We start from the raw sequence: 18,835 nt of genomic DNA, 5'->3' as shown, positions 1-18,835 counted from the left end.
AGCACAAATCCAAAACATAGCCCTGGACCAGCTATTATGAAGAAAATTAACTGTATCCCAGCTAAAACCAGCACAACATAAATGGAATATTTTGTTTTAAAGGCTGTTTTTGTTCAAGTAAAAATACATGCACCTCCTTAAAACTAAAATGTTGCATTATATGATGAGCATACATTCCAGCTGTGATTGATGCAGCCGTTCATCCGTATTATTTAAGATAAGCACAACAAAACTGATTTAGCTTTCTTACGTAGTCGCTGTTTCTGTCTCTTGGATTAAAATGAATTCTAGATTACCTAATTCAGTCTAAAATACCTTCATTATTATTTCATGACACCGGTGTGACTTCTATAATCACATTAACTAAACCACACTTGCCATAATTCCCCAGCGAAGCAGATGTTTGAAGTGTTGAGTGTGTTTAAATGTGTAAGATCTGCTGCCTCTTGAGGTTCTTGTGTTCTGGAAACAGAGGTTAATTGGGCCAGGAGGCTTTAGAGAAATAGCACAACATGGCTGAAGACCATGGTAACTGTTGCTGCCCAACTGGTTGTCCAAATTCCCAGTGCTTACTTGTTTGCTGAACATGAAATCCATTCTGTAAATGAATTCTAGTCAGCAAACAAAGCAACAGGAATATCCTACTACCCTTTACATGATCTGTTGTTGTCCGTGTATCTTCTCTTTACTCATTTCCTCTATGGATTCAGACAGATCATGAACTTTGAATACAGCAAAAGAGTTTCTGTTTCAGTCAGAGGTTTGAGTATGATTTATAGCTGATAAATTTTTAGGGTTTTCCTCAATAACTTTGGTTCTAAAATCTTGATTTTATTAAATCAAAGTTAGGTTAAATAAGAGTTTGTTTTTTCCCATCCATATAAATTTCTAAAGCATTTGCATTTAGAAGCCAAAAGTTGACAAGAATTTTGTTCAGCAGCCTTGTAGCGAGGACAAAATATTGATTACCTTCATGAACCTAAGTAGTAGAAAATCATATTCTTAGTTTATCTGTTAAAGTACTTTGAAGTTAGCCTGTTCATATTACTTATGTATTGCACTGTCTTCCTGTGGTTGAAAAAAATAACGTGTTTGTGAAATAGGCTATACCGATTATAAATATTAACACACTGAGCGAATTAGTTTTTCTCTTATTCATGGTATGTATAGTTTCACATTTTTGTTTGGCAAGTACTAATATATCTAAAGTTAGAACAAAAGACCTTTTGGATTCTGCTAGCACTTACGTATTTTACTGATTTATCCAGCTTGGTCTTAGCATTCCACATTTTGTGAATGAGAGAATAGACTAATGAAGTCTCATTGCTGAGAAGACTGGGAAGATTTTCCTCATATTTACCCAGAGTTTATTGGTTTTCTGATACACTTCAGTTTCTGTCTTTTATATTCCGTAGGTTATCTTCTTTGAAAAGAACCAAAGCCACCACCACCCCCCAAAAAAAAAAACAAAACCAAAACAAGCAAACAAAAAAAAAAACCAACAAAAAATCAAAGCCCTATTCTGAACCTGGTAGCTTTCCAGCCCATTCCGGAGAAATGTCCCACCAGTTTAATTAACAAATGGATAATTAACAAATGGATGGAATCACTAAGAATGAAACTTATTTCATCTTCTCAGATCTTTCCTTACACTTCCTGATTATTTGCAGGTGAATGAAATTGCATTTATAAACACCTTAGAAGCTCAGAACAAACGTCATGATGTGTTGAATAAACTAAAAGAATATGAACAACGTTTAAATGAATTACAAGAAGAGCGTCAACGAAGACAAGAGGAAAAACAAGCACGTGATGAAGCAGTTCAGGTATAGTATGAGCTGTAGTTGCAGGGGGACAATGAAATGCGCCTTTGTTTTTTGTTTCAGTTGTGCAGTCTTTGTTGCTTTCTATCCTACGTCCGTTGTTCAGCTTCAGAGAAGTATACTCTAATATGTTTCTCCTTTATAATGTTTCAGCAGTAAGGGAGAGAAAGGTAAGTCTTAACGTCGCTGTAGCAGAGGTATTATAGAGCCTGAGTAGATGATTCACGCCTGTCTTAAGCTTGTTTAAACATACTTGTTACTCCATTATAAGAAAATCCTTGTATTCTCATAGCACTTAAAACTTTGAGAAAGCAGAAAAATATTCCTGATCATATCCCTACTGTAATAATTATCAGATTTTTCACATGATCACTGAAAACCATAATGCAAATGTGTTTGTGTTCCTGGAATCCTGGTGTGAGTTGGTTTTTTGGGGGGGTTTGTTGGTTTTCTTTAATACAGCATTCCAATACTGAGTTTTCCCAGCCTTATACATCCCCTTTTTTGAGACTGTTCTCTGTGTTAGAATCTGAAACACGAGTTGTTTTCTTCTGTAAACTCCTCCTCCCTCTGTGCATGCCTCGGTTCGCCACAGCTGTAGATCACCTGTGAATCCAGCTTCTGCCAGAGCATAGTACTTGGCATTAGCAGCGGAGGTTCTATCTCTTTGTTGAAAAATGGGTCGTGTGCTGACTTCAGTGGCTCAGAGGCCATTTTTGAGACAGAAGGTACTCCAAAAGTGCTGGATAAAACTCTGAAAGAATATATTAATAAAAGTTTCTGGATTTTCAAGGGCTGATTGCACTGTCAGTGAAAAGTACCCTTCCAGATTGTTTATAAAAATCTGATCTCGGTGATCCTGGTTTTTGTATATTCAAGAATGCAGCTTTCCTGGAATCCCTTTCTGGGATTTTGGGTGTCTTTAACTATTGCTTGTCTCTGCCATTTTTTTTAGTCCTTTCCTGGGTTGTAGGTATTAGGCTGGTCTTAGGCTGGTAGTTAACTAGAGCAAACACTGCAGACAGGCTTGTCAAAATCTGTTTTGTTTTATAACATCATTCAGATAGTTTCCAAATCATAATTTAAATATTAATATTCCATGGGGACATATGTTATTTCTACATCGCGTCTGTCCTGTAGGATCACAGAATCACAGAATCACAGAATGGTAGGGGTTGGAAGGGACCTCTGTGGGTCATCTAGTCCAACCCCCCCACCGAAGCAGGGTCACCTACAGCAGGCTGCACAGGACCTTGTCCAGGCGGGTCTTGAATATCTCCAGAGAAGGAGACTCCACAACCTCCCTGGCCAGCCTGTTCCAGTGCTCCGTCACCCTCAGAGGGAAGAAGTTCCTCCTCATGTTCAGACGGAACTTCCTGTGCCTCAGTTTGTGCCCATTACCCCTTGTCCTGTCACTGGGCACCACTGAAAAGAGCTTGGCCCCATCCTCCTGACACCCACCCTTCAGATATTTGTAGGCATTTATAAGGTCCCCTCGCAGCCTTCTCTTTTTCAGGCTGAACAAGCCCAGTTCCCTCAACCTCTCCTCGTAGTGGAGATGCTCCAGTCCCCTCACCATCCTTGTAGCCCTCCGCTGGACTCTCTCCAGTAGCTCTTCATCCTTCTTGAACTGGGGAGCCCAGAACTGGACACAGTACTCCAGATGAGGCCTCACCAGGGCAGTGTAGAGGGGAAGGAGAACCTCCCTTGTCCTGCTGGCCACACTCTTCTTGATGCACCCCAGGATCCCATTGGCCTTCTTGGCAGCCAGGGCACACTGCTGGCTCATAGTTAACCTGTCGTCCACCAGGACACCCAGGTCCCTCTCCGCAGAGCTGCTCTCCAGCAGGTCCACCCCAAGCCTGTACTGGTGCATGAGGTTGTTCCTCCCCAGGTGCAGGACCCTGCACTTGCCCTTGTTGAACCTCATCAGGTTCCTCTCTGCCCAGCTCTCCAGCCTATCCAGGTCACGCTGAATGGCAGCACAGCCTTCTGGTGTATCTACCACACCTCCCAGTTTGGTGTCGTCAGCAAACTTGCTGAGGGTACATTCTAACTCTTCATCCAGGTCGTTGATGAAGAAGTTAAACAAGACTGGGCCCAGTACTGACCCCTGAGGGACACCACTTGTCACCAGCCTCCAACTAGACTCAGCGCCGCTGATGACAACCCTCTGAGTTCTGCCATTCAGCCAGTTCTCAGTCCACCCCACTGACCACTCATCCAGCCCACACTTCCTGAGCTTCCCCAGGAGGATATCATGGGAGACTGTGTCGAAAGCCTTGCTGAAGTCAAGGTAGATAACATCCACAGCTCTCCCTTCGTCTACCCAGCCAGTCATGTCATTGTAGAAAGCTATCAGATTGGTCAGGCATGATTTCCCCTTGGTGAATCCATGCTGACTACTCCTGATAACCTTCTTTTCTTCCACTTGCTTGATGATGGCCTCCAGGATAAGCTGCTCCATCACCTTTCCCGGGATGGAGGTGAGGCTGACCGGCCTGTAGTTCCCTGGGTCCTCCTTCTTGCCCTTTTTGAAGATTGGAGTGACATTGGCCTTTCTCCAGTCCTCGGGCACCTCTCCTGTCCTCCAGGACCTCTCAAAGATGATGGAGAGTGGCTGAGCAATGACATCCGCCAGCTCCCTCAGCACTCGTGGGTGCATTCCATCGGGGCCCATGGATTTGTGGACATCCAGATCGCTTAAGCGATCCCTCACACAGTCCTCCTCAACCAAAGGAAAGTCGTGCTCTTTGTAGGCTTCCTCTCTTACCTCCGGGGCCTGGGATTCCTGAGGGCCAGTCTTAGCACTGAAGACTGAAGCAAAGAAGGCATTCAGTAGCTCTGCCTTCTCCGCATCCTCCGTCACCAGGACACCCGCCTCATTCAGCAGCGGCCCCACGTTGTCCCTAGCCTTCCTTTTGCTGCTGATGTAGTTGAAGAAGCCCTTCTTGTTGTTTTTGACATCCCTTGCCAGCTTCAATTCCAGGTGAGCCTTGGCCTTCCTCGTCGCATCCCTGCATGCTCTCACTACGTTTAAGACGTAGTCTTAAATCTTTTACGATTTACGTAGTCTTAAATCTTTTACGGATGTTTAAGACGTTTTCACTACTCTCATGAATGAAGTAATTTTACAGGCTTTTATAGTGGATAGACTTTTTCAAGGTGAACAAAAATACATGGCCAATTAGTGTGTAGCTTAGTTCATACACCTGTGCTTTCAGTGTATGTTCAAGCTCCTGAATATACTCATATTTGCATATTACTTCTTTATCTAATAAAACCGCAGTTTTTACTCCATCATGAAAGTGAGATATAATTCTATAAGCAGGTGTTAAAATACACTTTCTGTTAATTCCTTTTTTTGTTTTTTCCTGAAAGAAAAGTTAAAATTTATTTTTCTATGACCAGGAGCGCAAAAGAGCCCTCGAAGCAGAACGGCAAGCCCGTGTGGAGGAGCTGCTGATGAAGAGGAAAGAACAGGAAGCACGGATTGAACAGCAGAGACAAGAGAAAGAAAAAGCACGGGAAGATGCGGCACGGGAGAGGGCCAGGTAACTTCGCAATAATTTTGTTGGTTCCCCACCCTTCACTGTTATCCTTTCCAGCAAACTGCAGCCTCTCTATAACAGTACCTGCTTAGCTCTTCAGGCTTCATAATTGAAAAAGTAACATTAATAAATTTTCTTGGTGAACGATTTGAAAGAAGAAATCGAGTGAATAATAAATTCTGTAGTAGATTTTTGTATTCCTTAGATACGTGCGCAAGATAACATGCAAGGCTGTATTTTATTATATTCATGTTAGTTTTATTGCTAACAAGACCTTTTAATAATTTGCCTTTTTCATATTTTAGCTTAGTTTTCAAAGGAAGCAAGATTAATGCCTCTGTGTTCCCCATTTCCTCCACTCTCCAGTAACTTTTGGACTTACTGGCATCAATTTGAGTTCACCTTGTTGTAGACACCAGAGATTACATTTGTGAAGGCCAAAGCCAGGAAATCAGGCTTCATTAATTCTGCTGCCTGTGAACTACGTGTTTTATGGTTTTTTTGCCCATAATCAGTAGTTCACAAAGGGATTTTCATATGGGCTCCTCTCTTTCTGTTGAGCGAAACATGCGGTGCACAGAGAATGAGTGTTGGGTGGCATTGTGGTTTGTGACAGAGTTCTGCTTTGAAGTCTGATTCAGGAAAGCTGCTCTCTGCTTATTGTTTAGTTTGCCAAATTCTGTTTGTATTCACCTCCTGTTATTCCCTTCTTTCCCTGCAGTTCCACTGCCATAAGCATTCCATAAAACCTAAATAGAAGTTACATTTTTTTCTATGATGTGTTCACTAATGATTCTTTAAACAGTTTTATTTTCACAGCTTGTTTTCTTCAAAACTGTCATGAGGAGTTCTTTTTTTTTCTTCCAAGTAAGATATTCAGAAATGTATTGATCACCTTCTTTCATGTTGCAAAATCACGAGTAATTCAAGCTTGACATCATTAAGAGATTCAGCTTTCAATTAGATGTTTAAATCTAATAAATCGTGGACAGGATCTGTGTGGCCTTGCTGAGGACTTCGTGGACCTTTCCTCAATACATTGACCCAAAGTCGCAATGAGATAGAGTGAGTTGGAAGGGATCCTTCAGGATGTTGTTCTCATTCACAGACACTTGAGGAAGATTAGGACTAACAGGGAGAATTTGGGTTATGCTGTTTTGGAAGATGGGACACTGCATGTCTAGGGTTTCTTAAGTCTTTCTGAAATTCGAGGAAACTCACAGTAAGCAAATGTGAGATAATTGTCCCATTGACATCTTTGCCTTCTGAGGTCTAATAAAGTTAGAACTTGGGTGAAGGCTCAAGGCGTGTAATACTTTGCTCTTTTTGTTTAATCAGTTTTAAATCTGTCACTTTTGTTTGTTGGACCCCACTTCTTTTATTGTGACCTGTGCAGGACAGCAGTTTCCATTTGGCTGCTGTTAGTACTGTGTTTCAGCAAACTTCCTCTGTACTTGCTACTATAGCACTGGCTTTTCAAATGCTTTGTATTTGATACTGCACTATCGTGCTTGCATTTGTTTTTCTTTGCCAGATGCTGATTGTGTAAGAGAGATTTTTTTTCCGTTTTTTTTTTTTGTTGTTGTTGTTGTTTTTTGGTGTTTTTTTTAATAATTTGGGGAAAGAGTAGGAAAGAATGTATGTGTGGTGCCCTACAATCTGGTGATTGTGTTAAGTCTTTGCATCTCCTTAATAACAGTTCTGAGGTTTCTCTAACATAGTAGAATTTGAGGAGGATTCAAAGTGTCTTGGTTCCGAAGCTAACAAAGCTGAGCTTGACGGGAAGCTGGCTGCACTGTCCCTTCCATCTTGGACTTTGGCACGTTTTGGTGGAACCTCAGGGGTATCGTTTGGTGGTTTGTTTTCTTGGGGTTTTTTTCCTGCTGCTAGGATTTGCCTCTTATCCTGAAGATTTAATACTTGCTGGAATGAGTAATTCTTCAGTATAAACTTTACTGTATGCATCTGGTGGTGATTAAAGCATCTGTATGAAAGGAATAGCATACTTAAAACTGACTTTAAAAGCCTCTCTGCCTTTACGGTACATTAACTTGATTCCAGTAGAGTTTCAGATGTAATTTCAGAGTATTTTATATTCCAGAGAGTTGAAATCCATAATATGGAAAATTTTGTTCTTGTCAATAGAAATCATAAAACTGCATAATGTAACCTAATCATGTAAAAAACATGCTTTTCAGAAGGGCTTCTACAAGAATAATGCTGATGGTCTATAAACAGAAATTTTAGAATTTTGGTTCAAATATTACTAATCCAAAGTATGCAATGATATTAATTTGTCCTAGTTTGTAGGATTAAACAACAATTTTAAAACGCATACTGAAAGAAATAGCTAAAGCAAGCTTTGGGTTTGGGTCATGTTAGTTGTGATTTGTTTCAGCTCATAGTGTGAGTCAGGAGCTCTTCAAAACAAAAAAAACAAAGACTGTAGTTCAGTCTTTCTTTATATACCTCAGGGGAGATAGCACATAAACTACCTAATGTTTCTCATCCATCATCTCTTCTTCCCCCACCCCCCCAGTGACTGGAAGAGTTCACTTATACTTTCTGAAAGAACAGTTGTGCGTGGTGTTTATCGTTAGACTTGCTTCTGCCCCCATCGTCTTTCCTGTCTACTTTTATATCTTCTGTGGCTTTTTGTTTTAAAAAGTTGCTTTATCTGAGCCGTCTACTTTTACTGAAATGGTTTTGGTTTTTTCTATGAGTTAAAAAACCCAAACAAACAAAAAAACCCCTAGAAATCCACACAAAACACAAACCACTGTGGTTTGCATAATACTCTTTATGTTATCCTTTCTAGTTTTATCACTCAAACTACTTTAATTTTAGAATGCCTTTTAAAAAGACGGCTAATGACTTTGAGTGGCTTCTTCATTGCTCCGTTTTACTCAAAGCTTTCGTTACTTCTTTTGGCCGTTCACAGCTGCCGGACTTCTGCAAGTGCTTCTCTCCCATCCCAATTTTTTTTTTTTATTTTGTACAAACAGCACGAGTGGCTGGCTTGCTTCCTTGTGAGGGTTTAATAGCTCCCTTGGCTTACTGATCACTAGGAAGTTGTTACTGATGAAACTGTTGTCTGCAGGTTTCCATTTAATAGTTGTAGTAACAGATCAAATTATACATCTTGTTCTTTTCTCAGACAGAAAAAAAGTCTTAATCTCTTCAGTAGGATGATGCTTAGGGGATTCCCAGGCTCTCACTGACATCCACACGCACGACACCCTGTGCTTCAGCACGTTTCTGGGCGAGGGAAGGAGAGTTGCTAACAGTGAAAAGGACAAGTGAAGTTTGAGGCATGATTCAGTTTTCGGAAGAGGGATGTAGGGCAGACAGGTTCAGTGCACAAATTACGTCCTGGCTGCAGTTATGTGCAGAAGGTGACAGTAAGGTAAAAGCCTAATCTTGTTGCTGTCCTTTGGTATATTCAACATTTAGAATTGCAGGATTCTAGAGCATCAGTTTGTCACTCCTACTGATACCTGCAGTATCATTTGATGTTGGTCAGAGTTTCAAATCTGCAAGTTTATATATTCAAACTTCCAGAGATTATCATTTTTATAAAACACAGTGCCCTCACTGATGTTTGGTTTTAATTTGATTTGCCGTTGTACGCCTCCCCTTTGGGTCGCTGACAGTAGCTGTTGGCTGGAGAATGCTCATGGTGGCAAGGTATCACATTCATCACTGTTTTGCAGCGTCGTGTTTACTGTCATTGCTCTGGTTTGGACTGAGGTACGGTCCAGGTTCTGCCACGAAGGTTCAAGTGTCTGCCTGAATTAAATCACTGAAATTAAAGCATCTGTGTTCTCTGTTAACTAAGTTGCTTTCTGTTGTCTTTCTTTTCTACTGAGCCATCTTCAGCTGCGTTTTTGGGATGATTGTTCTAGACTTCAAACAGAAATTAGTCAATACTGTCCATGCCTTACATTATTACAAGTTTTCCCTATACTTACTATCTTTTGGTTAGAGATCGAGAGGAGCGACTGGCAGCTCTTACTGCAGCTCAACAAGAAGCCATGGAAGAACTGCAGAAGAAGATTCAGCTGAAGGTATAAAAAGCTACTTTTGTTGAAAAATACATCAACAATGTAGAATTTCTGCAAAATTATCTCTGTATGTATGTTTGATTTGGTGAAGATGTTACAGTGCACTGTACAGGGAATTACATACCTTTTTAAGAGATTTTTAGTTAGGCTTTTGCATTAAGAAGAGGACCTTGCTGTATAAACACACTGTATAGTTTGGAAAGAACAAGACTGAGCTCTATGGAATTCACTAATTTCAAACCTTTGAATGTGAGAACAAGTAAACCTGTACTTTCCAAGAGAAGTCAAAGTAAATTTTAATTAAACCATAAGGAAAATCAATTCACCAAACAGTCACACAAGGTGCTGTCTAAAGGTATTGATATTGATGCCATCAAGTGTGGCAGGCTGCTTCCATTTGTTTCATGAAGGACTGCAGTTATTTCATAAAATAGGTGTAAGGATCAAGCCCGTCTAGGATGTTTTATGTATACGTACAAACAATTTTTCATTTCAGTGTTATTCTTTGTTCTGATCCCAGTCTGAAGCACTGTAGCTACATTTACTTGTAAAATGCAGTTTTGTTACTAAATACAGCCTCATACCCCAGCCTCTGATTTTAAATAATAGTTTAAGAGTTTGTTCCATTCTCATGAAGGTTAGGTATGAAAACCCGCTGAAAAAACCCAGTGCTACTGCCAAGAAATAACAAGTAATTTCTTTTACTGTAATTTGTAGGTTTTGATTTTGTATTTATCAGTAAGAACAGCACTACATAAGTTACATATTTGTAGAATTGAAAGTTGTGTTCTGTACTGGAGTGTTTCATTAAGAACAAAACAGAACTGAGATGTTCAATGTAACAAAAACATTTACAGAAGGATTTGCAATGGATTGTTAGTTGATAATCACCCATAAAACAAAAATAGTGCTGATTGTTTTTTAAACGATAGCATAACGTTAAAATGTCTGTGGTGTGTGGTGACTTCTAATGCCTTTCAGAAACAAAATACAGTTTGAATTTAACAGAAGTTTATCCTAACTGTACAAGATTTGGTAATTCCCGGTATTTCTTTGCACAGTGTAATTCCATTTGTTGTGATTCAGTGTGTTTTTTCTTTGTTGCTTTGATTATTTTCCATTCAGCACGATGAAAGTATTAGAAGGCACATGGAACAAATTGAACAAAGAAAAGAGAAAGCAGCTGAATTAAGCAGCGGAAGACATGCTAATACTGATTATGCACCAAAACTGACACCATACGAACGAAAAAAGCAGTGCTCGTTATGCAGTGTAATGGTAAGTTGAGCAGAGGGAGTGCTGGCAGAATTGCAAGGCCAACCTAAGCCTCGAAGCTACAAATTACGCTTCATTCACAGATGAGAGCACTGCACATCTGCTGTGTCCCCCGCTCTGCTCTTGTCAAGTGACCCTTATTTTGGATTCTTCTATCTATAAAGCAGGTGGTTTAGGGAAAATCTGAAAGAACTGTGGAGTTGTAGGTGGAATGGGGAGTGTGGACAGTACTTGGTTGTTAGCTGTCTCTGCTAAGAAAAGCAAGAAATAGGGAGTGTGAAGTGAAGGTCCTTAAAAGTTAGATTTGAAGTGGTGAAGAATGTAGTTCTTTACATAGCAGGTAGCCAAGCTGTGAAGACCTTGTTATGAGATCCTGTGGATATTCGAGTCAGTGGATGATTGGACAAGTCTCATTGGCTTGAAATTCACTGAAGGTTACTAGATACAGAGAAACCACATCAAGCTCAAGAAGTTCTTGAAGTGAGTTTCGTTGGAGGCTTAGAAATATTGAAGGAGAGAATCAGTGTTCGCTTTGTTTCTTTTAGTTTTCCTTAGGTATCTGATTTTCTGGTCGCTGTTCGAAGCCACATGCTTTGCTAGGCAGACCTCCAGTCTCAACAGGGTATCTGTTGTTGTGTCCACCTTCCCTAGGTCCCAGGAACAGTGGGCAAGAGGAAGCCATACCCTCATTGTGTAGGAAGCAGGGAGGTCTGTTCTTGTTGATAACTGGTTTTACTGATTTGCAAAGACTTTGCATTATTGAATCTTCGTATCCTACTAAGCATTATTTCTCTTTAATTGCTGAATTAAAGAAGATTGCACAGGATCACTTCAGGCAATGCTGGAGCAGAAACTCAGGTTCAGCCAACTGGAGTCTTGTATATTCACTGACCATGCATTTCAGATTGGAAGTCCGGAGTATGAAGTTAGATTGAAGTCAAAATGAGATGAGAAGCCAAGAAATTTTTTAATCTGGTATTATGCTGCTGGCTAGCAAATCATCATGTAATTTACTCTTTAAATCCTCCATAAAAGATGGTCATGTAAAAACTAGGTTGAGGAATAAAGTACTGTGCTTGAAATTCTGAACGCACTCCTGACAAACTGGCGTATTTTATATTGTATTTAAAATACTGTTATTTATAGAGTACTGAATTACCAAGGAAAAAAATTGCTATTAAGTCATTGTCGTTACAGATATCGTCAGAAGTGTACCTTTTTAGCCACATTAAAGGGAAAAAACACCAACAAGCTGTGAGAGAAAACAGCAGTATACAAGGACGAGAGCTTTCAGATGAAGAAGTGGTAAGTTTTGTAATATTTTTTTCTATATTACTTCTAGTTTTAAATGCCATCCAGCTGAGTAGCCTAAGAAGGTCTTGAAAATTCTTACAGAGGAATTTAACAAGAATATTTGTGTTAGCATGGGAATAATAGTGCCTTTTTGAATGTAGACTACCAATGAAAAGGAACAAAAGAAACAGTGGGTTCAAATACTTCAGGCAATTGCCATTTGAAATAGATTGTGTATAAAATGTGACTAACTGCTTTTCTATTGGTCCGAAGGCATTTTCCATCTCACTATATTTATCTTTTCATCATAAAAATCAGATCTGTTTGCAGGTGTCTGCATTTCACTTTTTGTTCCTTCTTGTTGCTTAAAATATCTTAGTCCTTTTTCAGGTTATCAGCTGTGCTGTCCGTTGCATCAAGGTCAATAATGCTGAAAACTGCAGTGCTAAATTACTTTAACACATAAGACTGAAAACGCTTTGCAAATATTAGCATTTCTAGAAAGAACAACAATTAGTTTTTTCAGTAGCTTTTTTAGAAGAATTGGCGCTTAGGGTGATTTTTAGGAAGCACTGAGGACGTTTTATACGAAATCAAGAAACTATGCTGTTTCAAAGAAAAGACTTCTGAATGGTTGTCCGATTTAATTTCTTGTAGCTGCTGCCTGAATTGAACGACAGTGTTAAGTCAAGCCCTTTTCTATGAGACAGATTCTGACAGTAAGACTTTTGAGTTCTGTCTTACCCAAAAGATTTGTGAATGCCCGTGTGTTACACCTGTCAGATGTTGGGAAGAAATACTGTGCACGCCAGTTCTGCAGAGCTGAATCAGATCTAACTTCATTGTGTTCAGAAATCTGTTTCCAGCCAAGAGAATTCAAATGAGACTGATCAGTGCTTCTAATTTTTGGCTGTCTCCGTCTTTCCTGTACCGTTCTTGTGCCTAGTGTTATTTGTTGAAATCTTCTTTTTGTTTACAGCTTCTTACATCCAGTAGTAATATCTTTTCCTTTTAAAAAGCTCTGGAGAGTTAAGTCTCTGAGGTACTGAAATCCACAGAGGTGATTATCACTGGAAAAACAGAAAAAGAAAATTGGAGAGATACAGTAGTCTGGAGGAATAAATTTTTGCTGAGTTGCAGTTTGCCTGCCTCTTCCTAACTGTAACAAAAGCACAGAAACTATCTTTGCAGTTTCTTTTCCTCTTTTACAGTGGTTAGTGGGAGTTGTGTGGATTTGGATTTGGTTTTAGATGCCAGGTTTACCTAATGGGATAGATGGGAGAAGGCTTCATACAGTATCCATTTTCCTAGAAATATAAGCTGTGAGATTTCCCAGAATCTTTGGTGTTGGTACACGCACCAAAGTGTGGGCAGTCTGTAGTATTGACATTTCCTCGCATCTCTCTAGCCTGTGCTTGTATCTCTAGCCACTGATAGTTGAACTATGGTTCTTGCTGGGCAGCTGTCTCAGAAGCAGATGGAGGAAACGAATGAACTAGATTTCCTTTTGTCTGGGTGTTAGACGCGATTCACAACATCTGAGTTGATAGTTTAACAGTTCCGGCTTCCAGAAGAAGGGATGGTGAGGGCCCAGCTGCGTTTGTGCCCTGCTGGTGAGAAAGAGGTTCCACTGGAGGGCACAGGTCTGTCTCCTCAGGTTTGTGGTGTCCGACATCGTGTGCTGACATCCAGAGTTCTGCAGCACAACCTTGCAATGTGAACTTCAGATCAAGATGAAGGCTAAATGTATGGGATTTCTTAAACATGTGCTTAATGCGGGAGCAAAAGGAGAGAGCAGTTTTAGCTGAATGGACAGCTAGAGGATTACAATAGCAGGTTTAAATATCCTTAATCAAGGTGGTGCATAGTATTTGGCATTCTGGCAGCATGTGGATACTTCCATTATAAGATAATTAATGTATTAATTATAGCTAGATTTTCATTAGTCCAAGTATACAATTCTGAACTATACTATTGTAATCTGAAGTTTCCTTGGCCTGAGGCCCTCTCTGGTTTTCTTTGGGTTCTTGGGGGTATTTTTGTTGTGGGTTGTTTGTTTTTTTTTTTTCAGAGAGCAGTAATATGATATACATGCTAGAGATATGGTCAGTATAAAGCAGAAAAGCAGTTTCGTTTATCAGAGCAGTCTGCTTTGTGTACCTCTTCAGCATGCATAGTTAGTGCCAAACTTTGCCTCCCCCACAATTAAAGCATTCAATGACTTTAAGTTTTGAAGTACCTGAGAAAAAATTTCCAAAGTATTATATAGAAGTAAAACTGTATTCCAAGGAAGCATTATAATATGCGTAGTTACTCATTCATTGCTGTTTTCAGTTTTTTTAGTCAGTGAAGGTATCTGTAGTGAGAATACATTTGTACTACTTAAAGTTATTACTTGTCATCTGTGATGTCGTTAGATTATATATGTCTTGTCTGTGACCCTTCTTCTTTGACATAAAAGATTTTATTTATATCACCTTTGACCTAATGAAATTTCACCTTTAACCTGATGCACTTGACATCTCAGATAACTTACTCTTGATCTTTGACTCATTTTGTGTTAAGCCTATGAAGTATAATAGGTAGCTGCCTAGAAAGAAAGCTTTTTTTTTAATTGTAATCTGACCATAGAATTTCTTTATTATTGCTTGAGAAATCACAGGAGGACTTAAAATATGTTTATTTTGATCGTATTGGTATCACAGAAGGTAAGATTTAAGTATCTCTGTAAGACTTTGGAGAAATCACTTAAGAAAGTGATTTGTAACATGTCTTCGTACAGTCATGATTTTGTTGGGTGCTTTGACTGTAAGCAGAAACTTAAAAGCTGTATTGAATGATCAGTGACACTAATTTCTCTGAGCCAGGTGGATGCTAGCAGTTGATCTTTCCAGATATAAAAAGAAACTGTTATATTTAATTTTTTTCCCTTTGCTATAGTATCTATAGGGTCTGTAATTTTACAAATGTTTTCGGAGATAAAAGTAGACTTCATGTTGGAGCAGTTTTCTATTGTTCTGGAATTAATTAAGCATATATTGTGCTTAATTCCAGCATATATTGTGCAAGAGTTGACAGCTGGTATTAGATCATCAGTAAGATTAACTCACTTGTAGATGGATGTATTCGGTGAAGCTCACAGAGGAAATAGTTTTGTTCTGAATGAAGATCCTGAAGATGTAAAAGCATGAAGTTATTTGTAAGGTTGTGTGACAGCTTCGTTTCATCTCAGCTGTCTGGATTTTCTTCGTTTCGGTATTTACTGGTCTTCAGCTGAAAAGGATGTAGATTACTGTTAAAACAAAAATACTGATTTTGAAACAGTGGTTATTATGTGAAAGCAAATGAAGTTCTGTTCACTTTTTTTACTTCCTTTTCCACTTTTCTTTTGTCTGGTCTCTTATAAATACATTCATCCATGTAGATGGCAAAACTCTTTCAGCAGGGTAGGCTTCAGGCTAAAAGTCGTCTTCCCTTTGCTGTGTTTCTGAAACTTGCAATGCTATCCCTCTCCCAGATCATTTCACCATTATTTTCAGTGCAGTGACGATGTTCTGTCTACATTTTCCCTCTCCGCTTAAATGCACGTCTTCTGCCGTCAGACGGACAGCTTTCCTTTCTTTTCACGCTGCTGTTCTCTGTGCTGTTGCTTCTCTGTCCCCTGCCTTAGCAGTCTTAGTGCTTTCAGGTCAGCGGAAGATGTAAACAAGGTATGAAATTTGGTTCCATTGGCTGCACTGGAATCAGTTCGTGTGTTTGAAGTTACAGCTGATTGTTCTGCTGAGTCGGAGCCTGGGGGACACTAAGGGCTTGTGACACAAAGGCCATTGCTGCGAAGGTGCCTGCTGCAAGGCCGTAGGGCAGCACGTGGGGGCTTCGTTAGACTGGGGGCTCTCTATGAGGACCTGGTAGACCTTTGCTCCCACCTGTAGCTCCTAGATTATTTATTCATTTTTGTGCCCCTCTGCTTCCCCTCTGTTTTCTTTGCCTTTCTTGTCTAGTCAAGTTTGCTTTGAGAAATACACGTAACCAGTAATCCGTGTGGCTTCCTTCTTTGAACCGTTGTCCTATCTCTTGTCTGCATCTCCTGTCACTTGAATAGAATGGTTAAAAGGTGCTTTTAGAGTATAAATCACATCGCTCCTTGCACTCTATGAAGGTTTCCAATAACTGAAGGGCACTTCTAAAAAACATATGAAATAGATAACTTGGCAGACATTTGGTTAATTTATATAAGGTGCATGCTAGAATTTTATGTGTTCCAAAGCAGGACGGAGGAATATTAATGAACCATTGTTTGCATGTCTGAAAAATGTGCGCTTTTTTATCAGGGAAGAAAACTGACACTACTGTCATGATATAAATGAAACAGCGATCTTCTTAGAGATATATTTAGATCAAATGAAAATATAATCCCATGATGGACCAAAGAGGTGGTTGTTGTCTGAAGACTGACAGCACTAAAATGTGGGGATTTATAGAAAAACATGGTTGGCTGAGCCCACCCGCATTCCCTTTGGAAAAAAAAGATGATGATCGTCAGTGATTAAAGTGTGCTCTGTAGTGTGGTTGTTAAGTTGGCTGGGGTTGCAGTGGAAGCCTTTTCTGGCGTAAGTCTGTCCAGATTGCAGCGGGCTCTGATTTACAGCATGCAGAACCCTGCTGACAAGTTCCCCTGGTGCAGGCAGCGCTCCCCTGGCAGGGCTGCGCTGCCGCCGGGACGCGGCGAGAGGCTGCCCATGAGAGCAGGGTTCTGCTGGTACGAGCTCTGGTCCAGCCCTGTGAGGTTTATAGCTCGCACAACACACAAGCGAGGCTCATGTTCATATGAGTTTGAATTTCTTAAGGCTTTTTAGGGGTGAGGGTTGTTTTTCTTTAAGAAACCAAGCTGTTTTCTCCAAGTTGTGTGCTGCTTTCATTATTTCTGACAGAGGAAATTACTGAGGGAAAGAGATGTGGGAATCTCTTCATGCCTGACTTTTCCTCTTTTCCTTTTCTGGAGAAACAATGATGCCTGAATTTTGCCTTTTTTTTTTTTTAAATTCACTGTTTTAATTAAAATTATATTATGTATGAGTATTGTTTTATTGCTTCAACTTTAGCAGTATTGGGAAAAATGCTTTTCGTTTTCCTTTCTGCATCAGAGTGTTTTCAAGTTCTTCTATTTAAATGAAGATTACTATCCTGTGAACTCCTTTTGTAACCCATCTAAAAGGCGTGATTAAGCAAAATGAAAAATAATAACACGACAGATGAACAGTTTTTTCATTTCATCTAGTAGAGGAGTTTGAAGTATTCATACCTGTGGGTGTGTGGTCTTTTAAAAATTGTTGTGCAAGACGAATATTTCTCTTTTTGTTCTTGAACATTCATGTGTGTGTTACGTATCTATTTGTATTGTGTTGTCAAGGGGTTTTTTAGCCATCTTTATTCTGATTTTGACTCTAATGAAAGTGCTTAGCATTCAGTTTTAAGCATTTGTGTTTGATTATTCAAGGCTCTGGACTAAGGCTTTCGTGTGAGTGATTTCTTTCGATTATGAACTCCAAGCCTAAGGTTTGCAGCCTCAGCCTTATTCTGGTGTGTGTTTGCACGGCAGTCTCTTTTGAACATTTGAATGGTCAGTTATGAGCACGACAATACAAGGAGATGATCCTGATTCAGCTCTGGTGGTGCGTAAAATCTGAAGTAATTTTGGGGTAATACAGTGGTACACATGGTTTGGTCATATGTTGAACAGTATTCTTATTTCTTTTATCCACAGAGTTACGGAATATAGCCTTCATTGTAAATTCATCTTTATTTCTTGGCATCTGATCCTAGTTTTCCAACAGTAGCCCATTTTTCTTCTCTATTGCCCAGCGGAAGCAATCTGTAAATCACCTACGAACAAGAACTCCCCACCCCAGTAAAGCCTCAGGTTCCGGTTGAGTTTGCGCTAATAAAAAAAAAAGTATCTTTTTTTTTTTTTTTTTTCTTGGAAGACAGGATTTTTTTAGAGGAGTTGTGTGTTGCTAGAGGAATGGAACTAGACCAAGCATCTATGGTCCATTTTTGTTTATGGAGGTTTCATATCTGTTGCATACCTGTGGTCGTTTCAGCACAGGAACGCTGGCCTTGTAATTCTGCGGTGAATTCACTTGTCCCAGAAGAAGCTGTCCTGAACGAGCATGTAATTATGAAGTTTAATCCATGATGCAGTTTGCAGAAGGTCTGGCAGTACTCTATAGATCAATTCTAGTTTTTCCTACTTTATGCAGCACGAGCTTCTTACCTTCAATATATTACAAAGTGTTGTTTTTCTTGGCAAAAATGCACATGATTAATTGTTTATTGGCTGTGTCTTTAATTGTGATAGATCATCGCCAACAGCTGCACCCTTCCTCCTTTTAGCTTGGATATCTTGAATATTCACAGCCAGTAAGAAAAACTACTGCTGGCAGGGCCAGCTGCACTCTCATTTCCCTGTTTCTTTTGCTTGCCCTTGCAGCCAGATGGTAAAGTCAGTGCCTTCCAGCTTTCTGCCCTAGTCTGCGGAGTGATGCTTTCCATGCCCAGTACGCAGAATTCTCATTCTTGTGGAAGAAACAGCTTTACTTTCTTTCTGCTCCCATGTTTTGGAGTGACATGTAGGAAAAGGAATGATATTAAAAATCCCAAGATATATCTGAATATTATTTGCTATTTATCGTAGTGGCAGGCTGTTGTATCATTGAATTTATGGACAAGCAAGGTGACTAAAAGTGCATTTGGTATTAGCAGTAAAAATATTGTGTTGGACGTGCTAAAGAGCAGTATTAATCCCTCATTTAAAAAATTTAATATTAAT

At 39.6% G+C, this 18,835-nt stretch overlaps 1 protein-coding gene across 2 annotated transcripts in view; it reads left to right on the top strand.

Annotated features, from left to right (window-relative positions):
* Window positions 1-18,835, top strand: part of SCAPER (S-phase cyclin A associated protein in the ER) — a 175,535-nt gene that overhangs the window by 60,032 nt on the left and 96,668 nt on the right. For both annotated transcript variants that reach the window (XM_075431781.1, XM_075431780.1), the window contains exons 16-20: window positions 1,671-1,826; window positions 5,235-5,377; window positions 9,360-9,441; window positions 10,564-10,716; window positions 11,911-12,018. In XM_075431781.1, the coding sequence (XP_075287896.1) occupies window positions 1,671-1,826; window positions 5,235-5,377; window positions 9,360-9,441; window positions 10,564-10,716; window positions 11,911-12,018 (642 nt within the window). The remainder of the gene's footprint in view (window positions 1-1,670; window positions 1,827-5,234; window positions 5,378-9,359; window positions 9,442-10,563; window positions 10,717-11,910; window positions 12,019-18,835) is intronic.

The sequence above is a fragment of the Opisthocomus hoazin genome, chromosome 10 (genome assembly GCF_030867145.1).
Source record: "Opisthocomus hoazin isolate bOpiHoa1 chromosome 10, bOpiHoa1.hap1, whole genome shotgun sequence".
Taxonomy (NCBI): domain Eukaryota; kingdom Metazoa; phylum Chordata; class Aves; order Opisthocomiformes; family Opisthocomidae; genus Opisthocomus; species Opisthocomus hoazin.
Note: the sequence above shows the minus strand (reverse complement) of the source record. Positions and strands in the feature narration are given on the sequence as shown.